This window comes from Panthera uncia, chromosome A2 (assembly GCF_023721935.1).
Source record: "Panthera uncia isolate 11264 chromosome A2, Puncia_PCG_1.0, whole genome shotgun sequence".
Classification (NCBI taxonomy): Eukaryota; Metazoa; Chordata; class Mammalia; order Carnivora; family Felidae; genus Panthera; species Panthera uncia.
The window spans coordinates 77,478,603-77,496,094 of record NC_064816.1 but is presented as its reverse complement, the minus strand read 5'-3'; the positions used below and the strand labels follow the sequence as shown (position 1 = coordinate 77,496,094).

General features: G+C 35.7%; 1 protein-coding gene across 2 annotated transcripts in view; it reads right to left on the bottom strand.

Moving 5' to 3' along the window:
• The window catches only part of RELN (reelin), a 524,894-nt gene that overhangs the window by 155,031 nt on the left and 352,371 nt on the right, over positions 1-17,492 (bottom strand). For both annotated transcript variants that reach the window (XM_049641337.1, XM_049641338.1), the window contains exons 17-20: positions 14,574-14,640; positions 9,722-9,955; positions 8,899-9,060; positions 3,847-4,083 (exon numbers count right to left, since the gene is read on the bottom strand). In XM_049641337.1, the coding sequence (XP_049497294.1) occupies positions 3,847-4,083; positions 8,899-9,060; positions 9,722-9,955; positions 14,574-14,640 (700 nt within the window). The remainder of the gene's footprint in view (positions 1-3,846; positions 4,084-8,898; positions 9,061-9,721; positions 9,956-14,573; positions 14,641-17,492) is intronic.

Sequence of the window (17,492 nt, the reverse complement as noted above, 5' to 3'; positions counted from 1 at the left end):
CGCCCCTTCCAGCTATTTTTAATTCATTAGTTTGCTTTTTCTTAATTTTCATTCTTTTCCTTTGTGATTTAGTAACTTTCCATAGTGGTATGCTTAGATTCCTTTCTCTTTCTCTTTTGTGTATTTACTATACAGGTTTTTGCTTTGTTGGTACCACAAGGCTTACATAAAACATCTTATATTTGTAATAGTCTATTTTAATCTGATAATAACTTAGGTTTGAATGTATACTAGAGAGCTCCACATTTTTACTCCCTCTATCCACGTTTTATGTTTTTGATTTTATGATTCGCATCTTTTTATCTTGAGTAGCCCTTAACAAATTATTATATCATTATTTTTGCTACTTTTGTCTTTTAATATTCATTCTAGGTTTATAAATGATTTAACTACCATCACTACCCTATTTCAGTATTCTGAATTTAACCATATACCTTCCTTTACCAATGAGATTTATATTTTCAAAGATTCTTCTGTTACTAATTAGTGCCCTTTTGCTTCAGCTTTCAAAATTTCCTTTAATATTTCTTGTAAGGCCTGCCTAGTGGTGCTGAACTCCTTCAGCTTTTTTTTAATTTTTAAGTAGGCCCCATACCCAATGTGGGGTTTGAACTCACAACCCTGAGATCAAGAGTCTCACGCTCTACTGGCTGAGCCAGCAAGGCACCCCTGAACTCCTTCAGCTTTTGCTTGTCTGGAAAACTATCTCTGCTACTAAAACCAACTGCCAATTCTAATATGCTATAACAACCATCCCTTGCAGTTGTATACATTTTGACACTGAAACCTTATATATATGACAGCAATGTCCTTACCACCTGTATACCTCACCAGATTAGACAGAGGAATGTCAATGTCCCTTGGTAATGTCACTAATAGTATTAGTCAGATAATATTTAATAAACCTCAATGAAAATGATGCCTTTAGTGATCTTAAAATATATATAAGAAGTTTTAAAGGCTATTTTTAGAACATAAAGCAGATAGAGGTTCTGATAGCAGATACCATGCATGGAAGAAAGGAAAGTACTACAAATAATTAAAAGCAATTCATTTCTCTACAGAAAAAAAGAGCTCTATGATGACACACTGTAAAGTGATTTATAGTATACTGACTGTAATTCTTCTAATGAAAAAGCAATTGTCCAAGTTTTCCCTGGAGAACACTCAGCAGCAACAATCCATGCACATGGGAAGTCATGAGTTAGAAAATGAGAACCACATGAACTCACAGCTGGGAAAAGCCAACAATAATTAATTTAACACCAGCCATTTGTAGAGAACATGTATACATTTCAAAATTTCCCTTGAGAGAAAGAGGGTCATTGAAGGTTTGAGGCTACATACTTAACATCTTCAAAGAATGTTTAGTTAATAAGGTAATATGCTCCAAAGGTCTTACACTATAATTATAACATTTTAGGACTAGAGGTTAGGATAAATAGTTGGCCAATACCATCACTTGAATTTCAATATTGTAGCAAGTGTTTCTGAAACACACTGCCAAAGTGAGTTCATGTTGAACTTGAACAATATATTCCTCAACAGCAGCAAAGAGAAAACAACATCATTAAAAGGGGCTTTATTCTGACTCATTGGCTAAGAAAATGGGAACAGTTTGAGATCTTCCACATTGTTTCATTTTAATGAGCAGCAAGAATTTTTCATGTCCTTATTAAAGTGGTTAATGTATTTCTCTAGTCTCATTATCACTGCCAGAGTGTACTCTGTTGTTTCATAACCAAGACAACTCCTTCGCATTTCAGAGAAGATCAGAAAGTCAAATCTGGTTGCTCACATGTGGTTGTTAATAAAACTCCCACGGTGCTGTTTAAGGTGCCCATGGGGATTGTACAATTATTTATATTTTCTTATGGTTTTCTATAATTACTGTGATTGTATTTTCACAAAGTAAATGTATCTCCACCAATTAAAGCAGTGGTGGGTTAAGAATATTCATCAGACTTGTGTGAAAGGATATTGTTCTTAGGGTTTTGATCAAAGCACAGAAATTAAACTGCTCTTATCATGCATTCAACCCAAGTGTTGAATTAAAATGCTCAGCAACTTTGGAGTTTATTTGAGCAGATGTTAACTATTTATGAAAATAAACACGATACAGGACTTGCATTCATGATATGACTCTTTGTTGTATTAAAAGTGCTGGAAAAAAAATTACCACACAAATCTTGAGGGATACGGTTTATGGTGTATGACCGACTTGAACTGCTGTTAATTCAGGTCGATTTAAATTTTCAGAAGCATATAATTCTAAGAAATCTCATTTTGGCTTACATCTTTGTATCTTCTTATTTTACGTCACCTCTTTGTTTTCTGTGAAGGATCTAGGACTAAGAAAGAATGTCCATAAAAACCAGCATTGGAGGCTATCAGATAGAAAACACGTAATATAACCTTTCATACTTTGCCATATAGAAATTTCATTCTATCTAGTTCCACAGTGCTTGCAGCAAAAGTGACCAGATGCACTTCCATTCCATTAGCTGTCATTTTGATGCTAGAATTTTAGCCTGCTGTGTATGAGATGTGAGTTCCATGCACAATTCCCATCAAAGGTAATTTTCTGTGCAACGGTGTGTAAAATGTACCTCTCATTATGATAAGGTCACCGATGGGTCATTTATGATATGCTCTCTGGAGACAACTGCAGTGAAGAGCTTTTGGTGATATTCGTCTGGAGAAATTAAATTGGTCTGACCATGACTCCACAGAAAGTAAAACTCTCTTAGAAAATTATTCCTCAATCATGTTTAAAGTCCCGAAGGGACCCACAGAGGGGCAGTTTGCACACTGGTGCAGGCTATGGGTTTTGGAATAATGTAGAATTGAGTTTTAATCTAGAGTCCCTGAGCCTAGAAGCCCTACATAATCCGGCCTCTGCACAACTCTTGGTGTCTATTCCTCACCTTTGCTCCCTCCCTCCCTGGGCTTCCTGATCCTTGAATATACCATGGTCACTCTCACTTCTGGAGTCTTTGCACTGTAAATTTTCCTAGTTGGAATGTTCTTCCATCAGATCATCATGTGGCTAGAATTTCCTTTTTCTTCTCTATTCTAATCAGTGGACTATATCATATCCACCATCTGAACTATCTGAACATAGTCTCCTTTGTACCTTAGGTAGCCGCCTCCCAACTCCAGTTAATCACTATTGTGTCATCCTACTGATGTTCTTGAAGTACTAATCACAGTCTTAAATTACTTATTTACTGATTATTGTATAATTAAGCTTGCATTTGCCTATAGGGGGGTTAAATCTAAGATGGGTTATCTTGACTAGGATATCCCACAATCCCGAAACCCCAACAACATTAATTATATGAGTTACTGGTCCAACATTGCTTAATAAGATGGATTTAAAAGGAGATCTTAGTTAATAAATTAAAGATGAAAAAACCTCCTGGACTTTATGTAAGACAGCATGAAAACAGAACTACTCATGAGAAGTAGTATTTTAATAAAATAGTTATTAGAGTGATTTCACATTTTACCATGATCGTGGTGGGCCTCCATGAAGGGAGAATATGGTAGTGACTTTCGTTATTAACACTTTTTAAAGAGGGGTTTTATATGTAACTGTGGGAAATAAAAATTTGAGATTAAAAACTATGGTGAAATTTTACATTTATTTAAATCTATCCGTATTTTGTTTTCAGTTCTGCTTCCCAAGATATCTTACCTGTAGACATAATAATGACTTTTGAAATGGTTCATATTCAGTAAATATTTGTCAGCAAATGAGTAAGAGCTGGGTGAACCAGAAGATCATTCTTATGTTCCAATCCTTAATGTAAATTATAACAACAGCAGAGATGAAATTCTTACCAAAGTGTCCAGTCGTGGCCACAGTACGGCTGAACATTTCCAAGGTAGAATCCCAGAGACTGAGTGACCTCCACAAGATTGGTAAAGTCGAGGCTAATGCTGTTGAAAAGGACAGATGTCATGATAATCTCATCAATGGCCCATACATCTTCTCCTTGCAAAGAATGATACGGTTGCCACCATCTGAACTGGATTCCAAACTGTCTTGCATCATCTGGTAACTCTACGGAGATTATTCTAAAAATAAATAAATAAATAAAAGTAAAAATTCAGATTACTTTGGTATCTTAAAATACAAACGTTCACAACAGCATATTTTTTCCCGTAGTATAGCATTAAAAAAATAGTTCTCCCACTATTATAAACATTCTTCTGAGATTTCCAATTTCCTGTCTGACTCAAACGAAGTCTTCCAAACCCATCAAAAAATGTGACTGCTTGCATTCATCTGCTTTCAGAAAAGCTAACTCAATAAAACACAGTTGTTGTCAAAGTGGCAGGATTTGTCTTAGTCTGAAAAAGGAGCTTGGGCATCTTGTTACACATATTACAGTTTGAGGCTGGTTGGAACTGCGGCCCTTCCTAATTCCCGTCAGTTGAACACAGTGTATGAGGTGACTTGCTGTGTCATGGTGGCCATGACAACAAACCTGTATGTGACAAATGGGGAAGAAAATTAAGAATAATATCTAATTTCCAGGAGCAATTACTGTACACAGCAGCAGGAACCATACATTAATTGCCACTGCAACGACATCTGCTTGAAAGCTCCATAAATCACATTCCATGCTGCTCACATCCATACACAAGGTGAGACATGAAGCAAATGGCAAATGGAACATTTGTCTCCATCAATGTACAATTAAACACCAGGAGAGGTGTTAGCAGTAAACACATGCTAAAGGGACTGAGTCTTTTTCCTAGTGAGCAAAGGAAAGCTCCCTAAGACAGGTGACTAGTTGGGTAACTTAGAAACAAATTATTTAAAAACTTCAGTGTCTAAGGCTGGAATGAATTAGAAATTAGATTGATTTTCATATTTGTATTGTGTTTCTTCTTATTGTGTCAAGAAATGTTAAAACCATGGAAATGTAATTTCTTATGTAGAGTTATTAAAAATAATGCCTATTTTCTCTTTAAATAATTTGTATATGGAAATATGGGATAGAATAACATGATCTTCATCACTATTAATTATACAAATGACCAGTAAAAAACAGGCAGAATTTTTTGCAATGGGAGAAAACGTACTTTTCAAATAAGGAAAAATCATTATTCAAATATAGAAATATAAATTTAAAAACAGTGCTTAAATTAAAAAGACAGAGCAGTAATTTTTATGGTTTTTAAATACTTTTAAATACTTTTGGTCTTAAAAACTTTAAATCTGTGAATTTTTTTTACCCATGTGAATTTATTAGAAGGAAAGAATAAATTTTAAATTGAGTATTTTAGTAATTTTCACTTTAATTTCTTTTTTTTTAATTTATTTTTGGGACAGAGAGACAGAGCATGAACGGGGGAGGGGCAGAGAGAGAGGGAGACACAGAATCGGAAACAGTCTCCAGGCTCCGAGCCATCAGCCCAGAGCCTGACGCGGGGCTCGAACTCACAGACCGCGAGATCGTGACCTGGCTGAAGTCGGACGCTTAACCGACTGCGCCACCCAGGCGCCCCTCACTTTAATTTCTAAATATTTTTATTAAATACTCAAATAACTATATTTATTTATATTAACATACCAAATATGTAAAGAAATTAATTAAACTATATTCAAACTGGCTCAATAATGAAAAAAATCATGCATTAATTTAATCATTTAATTTGATCATCATGTTATTAGAAAATTATAATTTTCCTTTATAATAATTTTAAAAGCAGTTACTATTCTCTGATGAAAATAAATATAATTTAAAAATAACAACTGAGGGGTGCCTGGGTGGCTCAGGTGGTTGACTGTTCAACTCTTGATTTCAGGTCAGGTCATGATCCTAGGGCTGTGGGATCAAGCCTTATGTCAGACTCTGTGCCAAGCATGGAGCCTGCTTGGGATTCTCTCTCTCTCTCTCTCTCTCTCTCTCTCTCTCTCTCTCTCTCTCCCCACCTCAGCCCCTTTCCCCAGCTTATATGTGTGCACTCTCTTTCTTTAAAAAAACCCCAAAACCCAAAAAACTGAAAAGTAGAATTTTTCAGGCAACTTTAAAGTTTATTTTCCTTTATTTCCTTATTTTAGTGGATATACATACATGTGTGTGATAACAGTAATTGAAATGACCAATATTTTCCTTGGCAATGATATTAAGACTACAGGTCTGTAATCAGACTGTTGGGTTAAAGTCCCCACTCTGACACCTAATGGTTAATAACTTTGCAGCTGCAGGGAAGGTACTCAACTTCTATGTTCCTCAGCACCTTCATCTGTGAAGTTGGAATAATATCCTTATGCCAAAGTCAGATACACTTTTTGGTTTTTCACTATCATGTCTTAGCATCTAGAATAGTATCTGGCACACATCAAAAACTCAACAAATTCTTGCTGCATAAATGAAGTACACGTTGTCACTATACCCTGATAGAAATTTGAATACTGAGACACAAAAAGGTTGAATATTCTCTCTAATGTTAAGCAGCTTTTAAGTGGCAATGCCAGGAGCTGCACCTAGACAGCATGGCTCTCTAGCCTGTACTCTTAACAATTACTTCCTATCATGAGGTGGGGTGGGAATCTCTGTTTCCACCACTCTGCATATGGCATCAGCTCATTACAATACCTTTGGAACCATTTGATCAGAAGATTCCTGGATGGGAACCCAGGGATTTGGGTCAACTTTCTGTATCGTTCTTCCTTTTGGGGTAGATACTAAGCTCATAAATTTTTGTAATCAAATACAGCAATCAAAACAAAAATAAAATAAAAATAGGCTTTATAAAAATTTTAGAATAAGAAACAAGCCCTATAATTAAGACAAATCTAGAATAATTTTAGTTTCAGCAGTGATATAAAGTTTTACATTGAAAATGCCAATTAGTTCACAACGTTCTAGTCAGTTTGAATTAAAAGATTAACTTAGATAAATGTATAGGCTTTAAAATTTATAAATAGAAAGCAGACAGAGTTCTTTTACTTACTGAGTGACTCATAGGGAAAAGAATTATTAGAAATTGGCTGGAAGTAACAGTGGTTAGCTAACTAGAATATCTAATTTATGGGTCATACTTCATTTTGGAACAGCCATGGCAGGAAGGGACAATATGGAATTGACAGTAGTTACAGACAGCAATTTAGACTGAAGAAAATACAGCAAATGGCTAAAGGCATCAAGATACATTTAACTCTCCTGTGAAGAATTTACATGGTTTGTATTATTTATCATGTAAAATATAATTTAGTATCCAGAATAGATCAAATTCTACTTCTGCCATGTCACTTTTATTAATATTTGTAAGAAAGAGGGGGATGGAGGAAGAGTCTCACGGGCAGACATACATACAATTGAAAATAAAAGTGTTCTTGACACCTCTACCATGTTCTCTTTTTAAAAAAAATCTCCACTAGGATCTTAATCTTTCAAGCTATGCACATACCTAGTTCTGGAAAGCCATGTTGATTCTGCTTAGAAGAAAAATGTTGCTGTCAAATGGCAGGCAAGATTAAATGCACCTTTGCAATAGCACATTTAATGTGTAATTATTTTTCATATCAACAAAGATTAATTAAATTTCATGATAAAGATTGATTATTGAATTTTGGAGCTGTCCATCTTTGTTAGAAAAAATTGTGTTTTAGACCAAGTTAACTTAGGACAGTGATATTTTCGTCCTGCTTTCATTATTATCAACCTGCTTTTCATTTAATTGTCTTTTAATGTTTTCTATGGAGAGTCTGTGAAGTGTGTTTTTGGTATTCATATTGTCTACTGAGTGAGAAAGTTGAGGTTAGCCTTTCACTTACTTTTACAGGGAACACTCAACACATCTCATGTGTTTTTAAATTTTATAATGTAAACAATTACAACTCATGACAGTTGTTAGCTATTTTCTCTGTTACATGCTACTTTCTTTTCTATGAAAATTAAATTTCTCATTTGTTTACAAACACTTAAGTATAGGGACTGCTCTAGGCAACAACTTTCAGTATATAAAGTCTAGCATCAGTGCCCCTGTCTTTTTGCCACAGTGCCAATGCAAACCTCAGTGCCCCAAACCCTTGCTCTCTTTCATATTTCCCTGTGATCAAAATGTACTTCCAGGAAGGCAAATGGTGTTAATTCTTCACTAACTGTGAATGTAGCCATAGTGTTACCTCTTCTAGTGGTATTTAATTTTCCCATCCTCCTCTTGTGCAATTTTTTAAAGAATTTCAGTGAGTAGGTCAATACTGTCGTAGAAGGGGAGACGGCCCTCTGGGCATTGCTAAAAATGTACCACCAGTGGTGATTACTATTCTGACAACATCGAAGGATGCCTCTGCTTCAAGTAAAACTTAAATCTCACAATTGCAACTATAGATTATGAAATGTATAAGCTAAAGAAAAACAGAAGTGCCCTGAAGAAAGAACTTTAAAAATATCCTCACCCTTCAATCTTTGGCAGGGACTCTACATATTACATGCAAATTTTAAATACATACTTGTTATCCGGTTTTAGAATTATTGTCTCATATGATTTATTATAACATATTATAATGTATTGCTAACAAATAGTTGTTAACAGAGTTTATAATTTAGTGTCATATCAAAATCATATCTAATAGGCTGCAGTATAGTTGAATAAGGAAAATAGTGTTAACTATTTTTCTCTTTCCTAGGCATCAAAATATTTCCCTTAGATGTATATTTCAAAATATGAGAACAAATTTCTTCAAATTATCAGAAATCAGTAAGACAAATGAAATAGAAGAATGTGGCTTGCTAGTTTTTTATTACAAGAAACATTAATCTTTGTCCTCACCATCTCTCAATGGAAAAATATCTGATCTACACCAGTTGACTGATGATTTCCCCAGGAAGGAGATATCACTCTAATCATTTTTCCAAATGCTTTCCAACGTACCTGGGCTCATGATAGTTGAGATATGAATAGTGCTCCAAGAGTTTCCAAGTTATCCCATTATCGTAAGAATAATGCAGTAAAACTCCTTCACCAGGCTGGTCAGGGGCTCTGCATGTGCTCAGAACAGACTTGCTCCCTAGCCTCAGTGTGAACTGGAGAAACCTAGATATGAATTGTCTGTAATTAGCGTATGCATAAACATTTGTATCATAATGTTCATTTTGGCTTATAAAGAATTTCAAACAAATTTAAATGAATTACTCAAAAGCTGCATGTTTCTACTCATCTCTTATAAAATGTAAGTAATTTCACTGTGAGATGTATGAATATGTGTAGAAGATGAGGTCAATGCACGTTTATATGCAGATATATCCATGCAAAACATGAGTATATATTTATACATACTTGTATACTATGCACTTGTGTACATACACTTAAAATGCCAATCATTCCTTTACTGCATTATTTATGAGGCACTGGGGGAAGGGAAGATGTAGAATAAATCTAATCAGCCTCTGCAAGCTGTCAAATAAATAAAACTACATAAATAATTAACTAGCCCTTGGCTTAAGAACAGTTTTGATGCTAACATTTCATATGTTTAAAAACCAGTCAGTCATTAGTATCTTAAAGTCGTCAGTAAGCCTTTTAATTTATTAAAAACTAGGACAAATTAACCCTATAGCAACTAACTGTAAGCTCTCTCTAGATTAAAAATCGAAAGATGTACATATCAACAACAACAAAAAAAGGAAAATAAATAGATCTAAATTCAATCATTAGCATCTGGTTTCTATATGTATTCCACCCTGCCTTAACTCACCTGGACTGTGAGCTGTCAAGGAAAGATGTAATGAGCTGACGCCTTCCATCTTTGTTGAAAACCAGGGCCTTACCACTGGCCAAGACACCACAACCAAAGCTGACTTCAGCACCACGGATAGAGTAAAAGTTATGGTAAGAGGAGAGCCTGGAACTGCCGAAGCTTTCAGAAATAAACATTGGGAATGTCTGGGATGCCATCTCACAGGCTGGGCCAGAAAATCCAGGGTCACACCTGAAAGAGATATCACGAAATATATATATTTTTTAAATCTTCTACTTTTCTTTTTTTAAAAATGTTTTTATTTATTTTTGAAGGGGAGAGAGAGACAGAGCATGAGTGGGGGAGGAACAGAGAGAGAGGGAGACACAGAATCTGAAGCAGGATCCAGGCTCTGAGCTGTCAGCACAGAGCCCAATGCGGGGCTCAAACCCACGAACTGTGAGATCATGACCTGAGCCGAAGTCGGACGCTTAACTGACTGAGCCACCCAGGCGCCCCAAGATATCACGAAATAATATCTTAAGCTGTTGGTCCTTACAGAGATCCATGAATCTAATTCAAGGAGGAGGAAGTCCAGGGGCCAGCATTTGATTGAATGATAGGTGAGGCTCATTAGTCTCCGGAAAATACTGAATCTGAAGACTTGATAAAGTCAATTGACTGAAATATTACAAAAGAATATAGTCTTTACACAGCCCTGCTATAAAAAGCTTCTGATTAAAACAATAATTCAGCACTCATCTTTAACCAATGCCAGTGATTCATCTGTGAATGCATCTACATCTGTGCACATTTCCAATGTAAAGTTTTTGTAAAAGTTATATTATTACATATATAATTTTATTCATAATGATGTTCATTAAATTCATAAAAGATAAATAAAAAATACTTCCAAAGATATCTAGAATAAATTTCCTCTAAGAACAAATGTAAAAATACACATTATGTTTGTGACAGAAATTATTTGAAATATTTGGAAAAGATTGGAAAATAAATCTATCTTTATTTCAAACTTAGGTTGACATTATAAGGGGAATGTGAACACCTTCACCTAGATAGATGTCCTTAGCAGAACTGTGCTGCCCCACGGTGGAATCCCAAATTAGTAGTGCTTCAAGAAAAAGAACAAAACAAAATAAACCCCACACAACTTGTCTCCTACCATATATATGTCTATATATATTTATATATATCTATATATATAGATATATGTATATATATACTTAAAGTATTTTTTAAAATGTTTTTAATGTTTATTTATTTTTGAGACAGAGAGAGGCAGAGTGTGAGTGGGGAAGGGGCAGAGAGAGAGGGGGGTGCAGAATCTCAAGCAGGCTCCAGGCTCTGAGCTATCAGCACAGAGCCTGATGCGGGGCTCAAACTCACGGACTATGAGATCATGACCTGAGCTAAGGTCGGATGCTTAACCGACTGAGCCACCCAGGCGCCCCACCTTCTACTATATTTATATTAGGACACTCATCACAGATAACTCACTAGTTGAATATCAGAAACCTCTTATATTTTAAGGCATTTACATATCAGGAATTAGTTTTAAATTCTTTATTTTCATTGTACTATTTCTTTTTCACTATATATATACTATGTCACCCATTATAAAATAAAATTGGTGTCTTTTTTTGGGTGGGGTAAGGAGTGCTCATCTAAGCATTCAAAACTTCCTAAAATTGGAAGCATTTATAAAGCAGTGTAGGACCAATGAAGTGATATTATGGCATAACTTTGAAAGCTACTTCTTTAGCACTGGTGTATCAAATGTGTATTGGATATTCTGAAGGAGAAGGTTTACAGTCGTCATCATGTTATCAAGGAAGTTGGACCCTACTACAGCATGAAGTCTGAAGGTTGTCTTGGCATTAGGGATGGGATTAGGAAAGAAAAACAGTATTTATGGAGCACGCAAATAAGCCTCACACAGTTTGCTTCTTTCCCATGTTATCTCATTGATTTAAACTGTGAATAGCCAAGTAATTTCCAAGAAGGATAAAAAATTAGCTAAAGAAGACACATTTTGACATTGGAGAACTATATGTGTATTACCACGGCATTTCAGGGCAAATGCATTTCTATGTGTCTTCTTAGGACCACTGTTTGGACAGAAATTGGTGATCATTTAGAGAAGACTCACACTGGAGTCAGTTCCCATTTAGTGGTTTTGGAAGTGTACTTTTAATCAAAAGTTATATAATTGGGATACAATGTTGATAAGGATTCCATTCATATATTTAAAAATACATTTGTAGTCTTTGTTTTGCAGTGAAACAGTAGGGTAACAGGAGATTTCAGGAATGGCATGAGGCTCTCCTGATTCTAAATATATCCTCTGCAGGTTTTTCTACCCATCCTCAAGTGTAGCATTATGGTCACCTTGAATGTCAAGATAAAAGGATGCCTTCTGCCCTTCTCACTAGAACCTCTAACAGGGGTGGGCTTATCGGAATAAAGACTTATCAGTTTAGAAATCCAGGCCTGAGTATTGCACACAGGCAAAAACATGTTAGGCAGCAGGAGAGGTGGAATCCTGGTAGCAAATAATAGCAGTGATGAGGGGAGCAAAGTGAGAAGAGAAACAAAGCTGCAGGGGCCCCAAATTCAAGCATCTGTTTAAGAGAAATAAATGGTATCGAATATAAATTCCTTTTCTATGCAATTTTGTTCATGCTTGACAAAGCATATATTGCCGGAAAAGGATGTAGTAGTCACCAGGGCACCTGGGTGGCTCAGTCGGTTGAGCATGTGACTTTGGCTCAGGTCATGATCTCCCAGTTAGGGAGTTCAAGCCCGCATGGGGCTCTGTGCTGACAGCTCAGCGCCTGCAGCCTGCTTCGGATTGTGTGTGTGTGTGTGCCTCTCTCTCTTCCTCCCCTGCTCAGGTTTTGTCTCTTTCTCTCTCAAAAATAAAAATTAAAAAAAATTTTTTAAAAGGATGTAGTAGTCAAACAGCGCAGCCACAGATGAACAAAACCACTGAATATTATGTAAAATGTCATCAGAAATAGGGAAAAAAAACTCAAGTTATAACTGGTGAAAATATTCTGCAAAACCTTAGAAGGAGGAAAAGGCCATGATTGTTCAAAATGATGTATGGTGTTAAAAAACAAACAAACAAAAAAAAACCCAATGCCCAAAGGCATAACAGGGCCATTCAGATTTCTGTTTGCATCCATCATGAGTGACACAGGTGGTTGCCTTAATAAAACCACTGAATGCTAACAGGATATTGTACATGAAAAATGAAGTATGAAGTAGAATTACTGTAATTATAGATGGGTTTTTTAGAAATAGCACTTTTTTTTTAGAAATAGCACTTTCTATTTTCATTAATAAAAGCAGTTGTCATTTCAGATAATTTGTTTTCAGAACTTTTCAGGACAACTTTCAGGAATTACAAAGAAGTCTGGCATTCTTGTGTTCATTTTATTTGAAATGCACTTAAGGAGAGGATGGCCTGGATATGCACAATAGATGAAGATAATAACTTGAGGAAAACACCAGATAATGCTTCACAGATCTAATGAGTCAGTCTTTTGGGGTGGGAGTTGGTGGTTTTATTCAAAAGCACAGAGACACATATTCACTGGTTTTTTAAATAATTTTTTTAAAGTTTATTTATTTATTTTGAGAAAGAGAGAGAGAGAGAGAGAGAGAGAAGGAGAGAAAGAGAGAGAAAGGGAAAGGGGCACAGAGACAGGGAGAAAGAATCCCAAGCAGGCTCTACACCATCAGCACAGAGCCCAATGTGGGGCTCGAACCCATGAACCATATCATGACCTGAGCCGAAATCAAGAGTTGGATGCCTAACTGACTGAGCCACTAGGTGCCTCTTCACTTTTGGAATATGAATAGGAACTTTTCAATTCTTTAATACTTTCTATGGTGCAGAGTGACTTCTTTGTTAATTAAATTCACTGCAACATAGTTAAGAAGTTAACGTGACCCTCTACTCTCAGTGCTGACAAGTGTCCTGCCTCATACATATAATTTCCAAATGATCAGGCAGAAATTCCTTTTATGAGTTCTCCATTAATTAATTACTACTCTTTTTGTTTGGAGGACAAGAAGAGACAAACTAGATGATCAGTTGTTGAAAACTTAGCTGTATAACCAGATTGTCTGTGGTTTTGGGAATCTCCCAAATATTTTATAATTAAATGTTAATATGGAAATGACATAATACATATGAATACCAATTCTCGTTATAAACATAACACAATGCTTCAGTGGTGACTAGATATTAACTATTTATATATAATTTCAGATTTCATATTCAACATCATTATCATGTAAAATACTTTATATATCATTTTGAAGACCCAAATGATTTTCAAAGGTAAGTAAGATTGCAGAATTATACTCAAAGATGAATTTTCTTATCAAACTGCTAAATTTGGCTCATTCCAGTTTCCTTTAGCCTTGGGTTTATGGGTCAGTAATGATTTTCATAATTCATTTACAAAGCATGCTAGGAATTAAAATATTGAAGCATATTCAATAGCTTTAATAGCATATTGAAGAATGTAACCAAAGACAGAAAAGGTAGTCATCAAACTGTGAAGAATTCAAATTTGTTCACAAATTTACATGAGGTATGCTAAATTTATTTACAATTTAGCTTAATAGAAAAGTTATTTATTCATCAATTTCTACATACAAAACACACTTAGTGTTCTATTATGCTTAAATTCAATTTGGAGTATCCTACTTTGGCCTTCAAAAGACCTCAAAAGCCTAAAATGGAAATTAAAACAAGTTAAAATGACTTGTGGCTTCAATATATAAAGTACGTAATCAAAAAAAAGAAGTATAATTATTATTTTAAAATGCTTACTTGCAACCATGTCGAGTGCACTGTCCTCTGCCAGAACAGAATTTGAGACACGATGGACCAATATAAACTGCAGGCAGAGAAAAAACAGCAAGTAAAAATAAGGCAAAACAAGTGGAAAAACCAAGAAAACATCAGCATGTGAATCAATTTTGTGAAGCAACCCCCATGAAATCTAGTCCATTAAATGCATGTTATACACAGGAATCCAGGGTGACATATAGAGCACTATGTGACAAGTTAAGTGCTTAGCTACAAATTTGCTGGAAATGTTTTAAGTTAATTCTTTCAAGATTTTAATGTGTCATAGCAAAAAAAAAAAAAAAAAAAAAAGGTACGAACATATGATTTGGGTTCCTTAATGGAGTCTCTTTGGCTAAAATGATTTCAGGAAGAATATTAGTGCTTCTGAGTTGAACGTTCTACAGTTTAATTTCTTTAGGTAGAACTAATTTTCAAAGGACCAATTTGATATATCATGAAATGGAGACATTATAATTTAATTAAAAACTATAACTAACTCTTCCTTAATCCATCTGCACTAGATGAGCCTATCTGCTAGAAACCCATAGCCCCCTGTACTTTTCTCTTAATAATCTTTATAATTTGCAGTATATGCTTGTGTACATTTCTTTTCTTAAATAACATCTATCTATGCCAGTTGACCATAAGTTTGTGAGTGCGGAGTCACCACCTGATCTGCTTATTGTTACCTTGACAAGGCCCATCCCAGTACCTGATTCAGGATCTCAACTAACGTCATTAAATAAATAAATCCCAGGTTTTGCCTTCTAGGATAGTTGGTTGACACAACTGATGGGGTTGGAATAAATGTCTCTTATGTTCATCAATAACCAATATAATGCATCTCCTTGCTATGGAAGGGGAAACACCGAAAGCCATAGGTTACACTATGAAGAGTTTAGCTCAATTCTTAAACTGCTTTGCAAGATAAAATGACAATTTACAAGGCTTGGAGACAGGGGTGACTTGGGAGAGGAGAGAACTGTCATTTCAAAAGTATATAAACTAGAAGCAAATATGTTCAGGAGACAGAAATTTTCTATGACAGGAATTATCTGCTAGATTTTAGGAGAGTGACAGTAATGATTTTGAAGTTGTTTCCTGTTCTGTGCGGCTCTATAACCCTTTACTGTCAATACAAATCCCAATTCCAATAAAGCCTTTGCGCACTTGAACAAAAAAACAACTATAACTTCCATTCTTAACTGGGAGAAATCTATAACATCTTGCAGATGATTGTTAAATATCCTTCTAAATATTAACCCATCCTTCCTGAAGTGGGGAGTTAAAATAAAATCTGTTGTGCATTGTCTTCTCAGAAATGCATATCTTTTCCTAAATGGTGGGCTTGACTGATAACGATGTTATAAACCTAAATTCTAATCACTGGAATATCAAGAAAAGGATTCCTAATGGTTGAATGGTAGGCTCTGAGATACTCAGGCTCAAATATATTTATAGATATTAAGCCTCTTGATAATCAGCACAATGAGTAACATAACAAAGTGTGAAAAGGGAACAAAACCAATGAGGAATTAGAGATGCAACAGTTGTTAAGACCTCACATGTTCAATTTTAGGCTCAGATTTGCCATCCATTATCATCTTTTTTTCTGTCTTGTAATCATGCCAAAATAGTTACATGATTTCATTTTATTTTTATTTTTTATTTGAGAGACAGAGAGAGAGAGCAAGCATGGGTATGGGAGAGGAGCGGGGGGTGGTGGGGGGAGACAGAGACAGAGAGAGAGAGAGAGAGAGAGAGAGAGAGAGAGAGAGAGAATCTCAAGCAGGCTCCATGCTCAGTGTGGAGCATAATGTGGGGCTGGATCCCATAACCCTGGGATCATGACCTGAGCCAAAATCAAGAGTCAAATGCTCAACCAACTGAGCCACCTAGGCATCCCTAAATGATTTCATTTTAAAATAAATTTTCCTGTGGCCAATGCTCCTACAAACACTTGTTCTCTGGAGCCAGTAATTCAAGTGTGATGCAAAGCAGGCCAGGAAAAACTCTTGGCTGAAGGAAACTGATGGTTGAGGAAGAGAGCAGATAGCAGGTTGAGTGGTTAAAGTTATGGGTTTTAGGTGTCAAATAAACCTGGATTCAAATTCCCGTTTCACTTGGAAACTCTGGATAAGTGATTTATCCTGTCTAAGCCTCAGTGTCCCTATTCTTTAAAGTGGGATAATAATCCTTGGAGGAAAGAGTAAATGAAATGTTCATGCTTAGCAGGCTACCTGGAACCATACAGTTATGATCATCATGATATTGGGGTCAAGAATCCTTCCTGCTCCATCTGCCTTGCTGGGCTCCACTAGACAGCAAAGTGCTGAGAAATCAGGAAAGGGCTTCACTCTTCTGTAGCTTGGAAAAGCCTACAGACTGTGTTCCCAGAACATGATTTTATGGCTGCAGAAGGATTTATTCTAAGTTCTGTAAGTGCTTCATTGCAGTTTGCAGGGTCACTCTGGAGGCTGCCCTACAGTGTACCTATGTTCAAAAAGGTTCCACTGCAAAAAAAATTTCAACAATAAAACAAGACTCTTCAAGTCAATGAAAAAAATTGCAATTAAGAATCGTGTCATCCTTCCCTGCAAACACTGGGGTCATCGGGATTCACAGCATGAGTAAGTTCATAGGTTCCTTTTTCCTATGAGTGTGGAAAGGTCAGCTTTGTTTTTACCCCTATTATTAATTTAATCAAGCTGAGAATATTAGAAAGTGATTAACAAACATACTTTGCCCTAGGATTTTCCGTTCTGCTAGGAATTTCAGGATAATTCTGAAAATACTTTCTGTACACACTAGCAGGGAAAACATATCTAACAAAAGTAGGATATTGACCTGTTTTTTTGTCTATGTTTGTTTTCCTTGACATCCTTTTGGCATTCCATA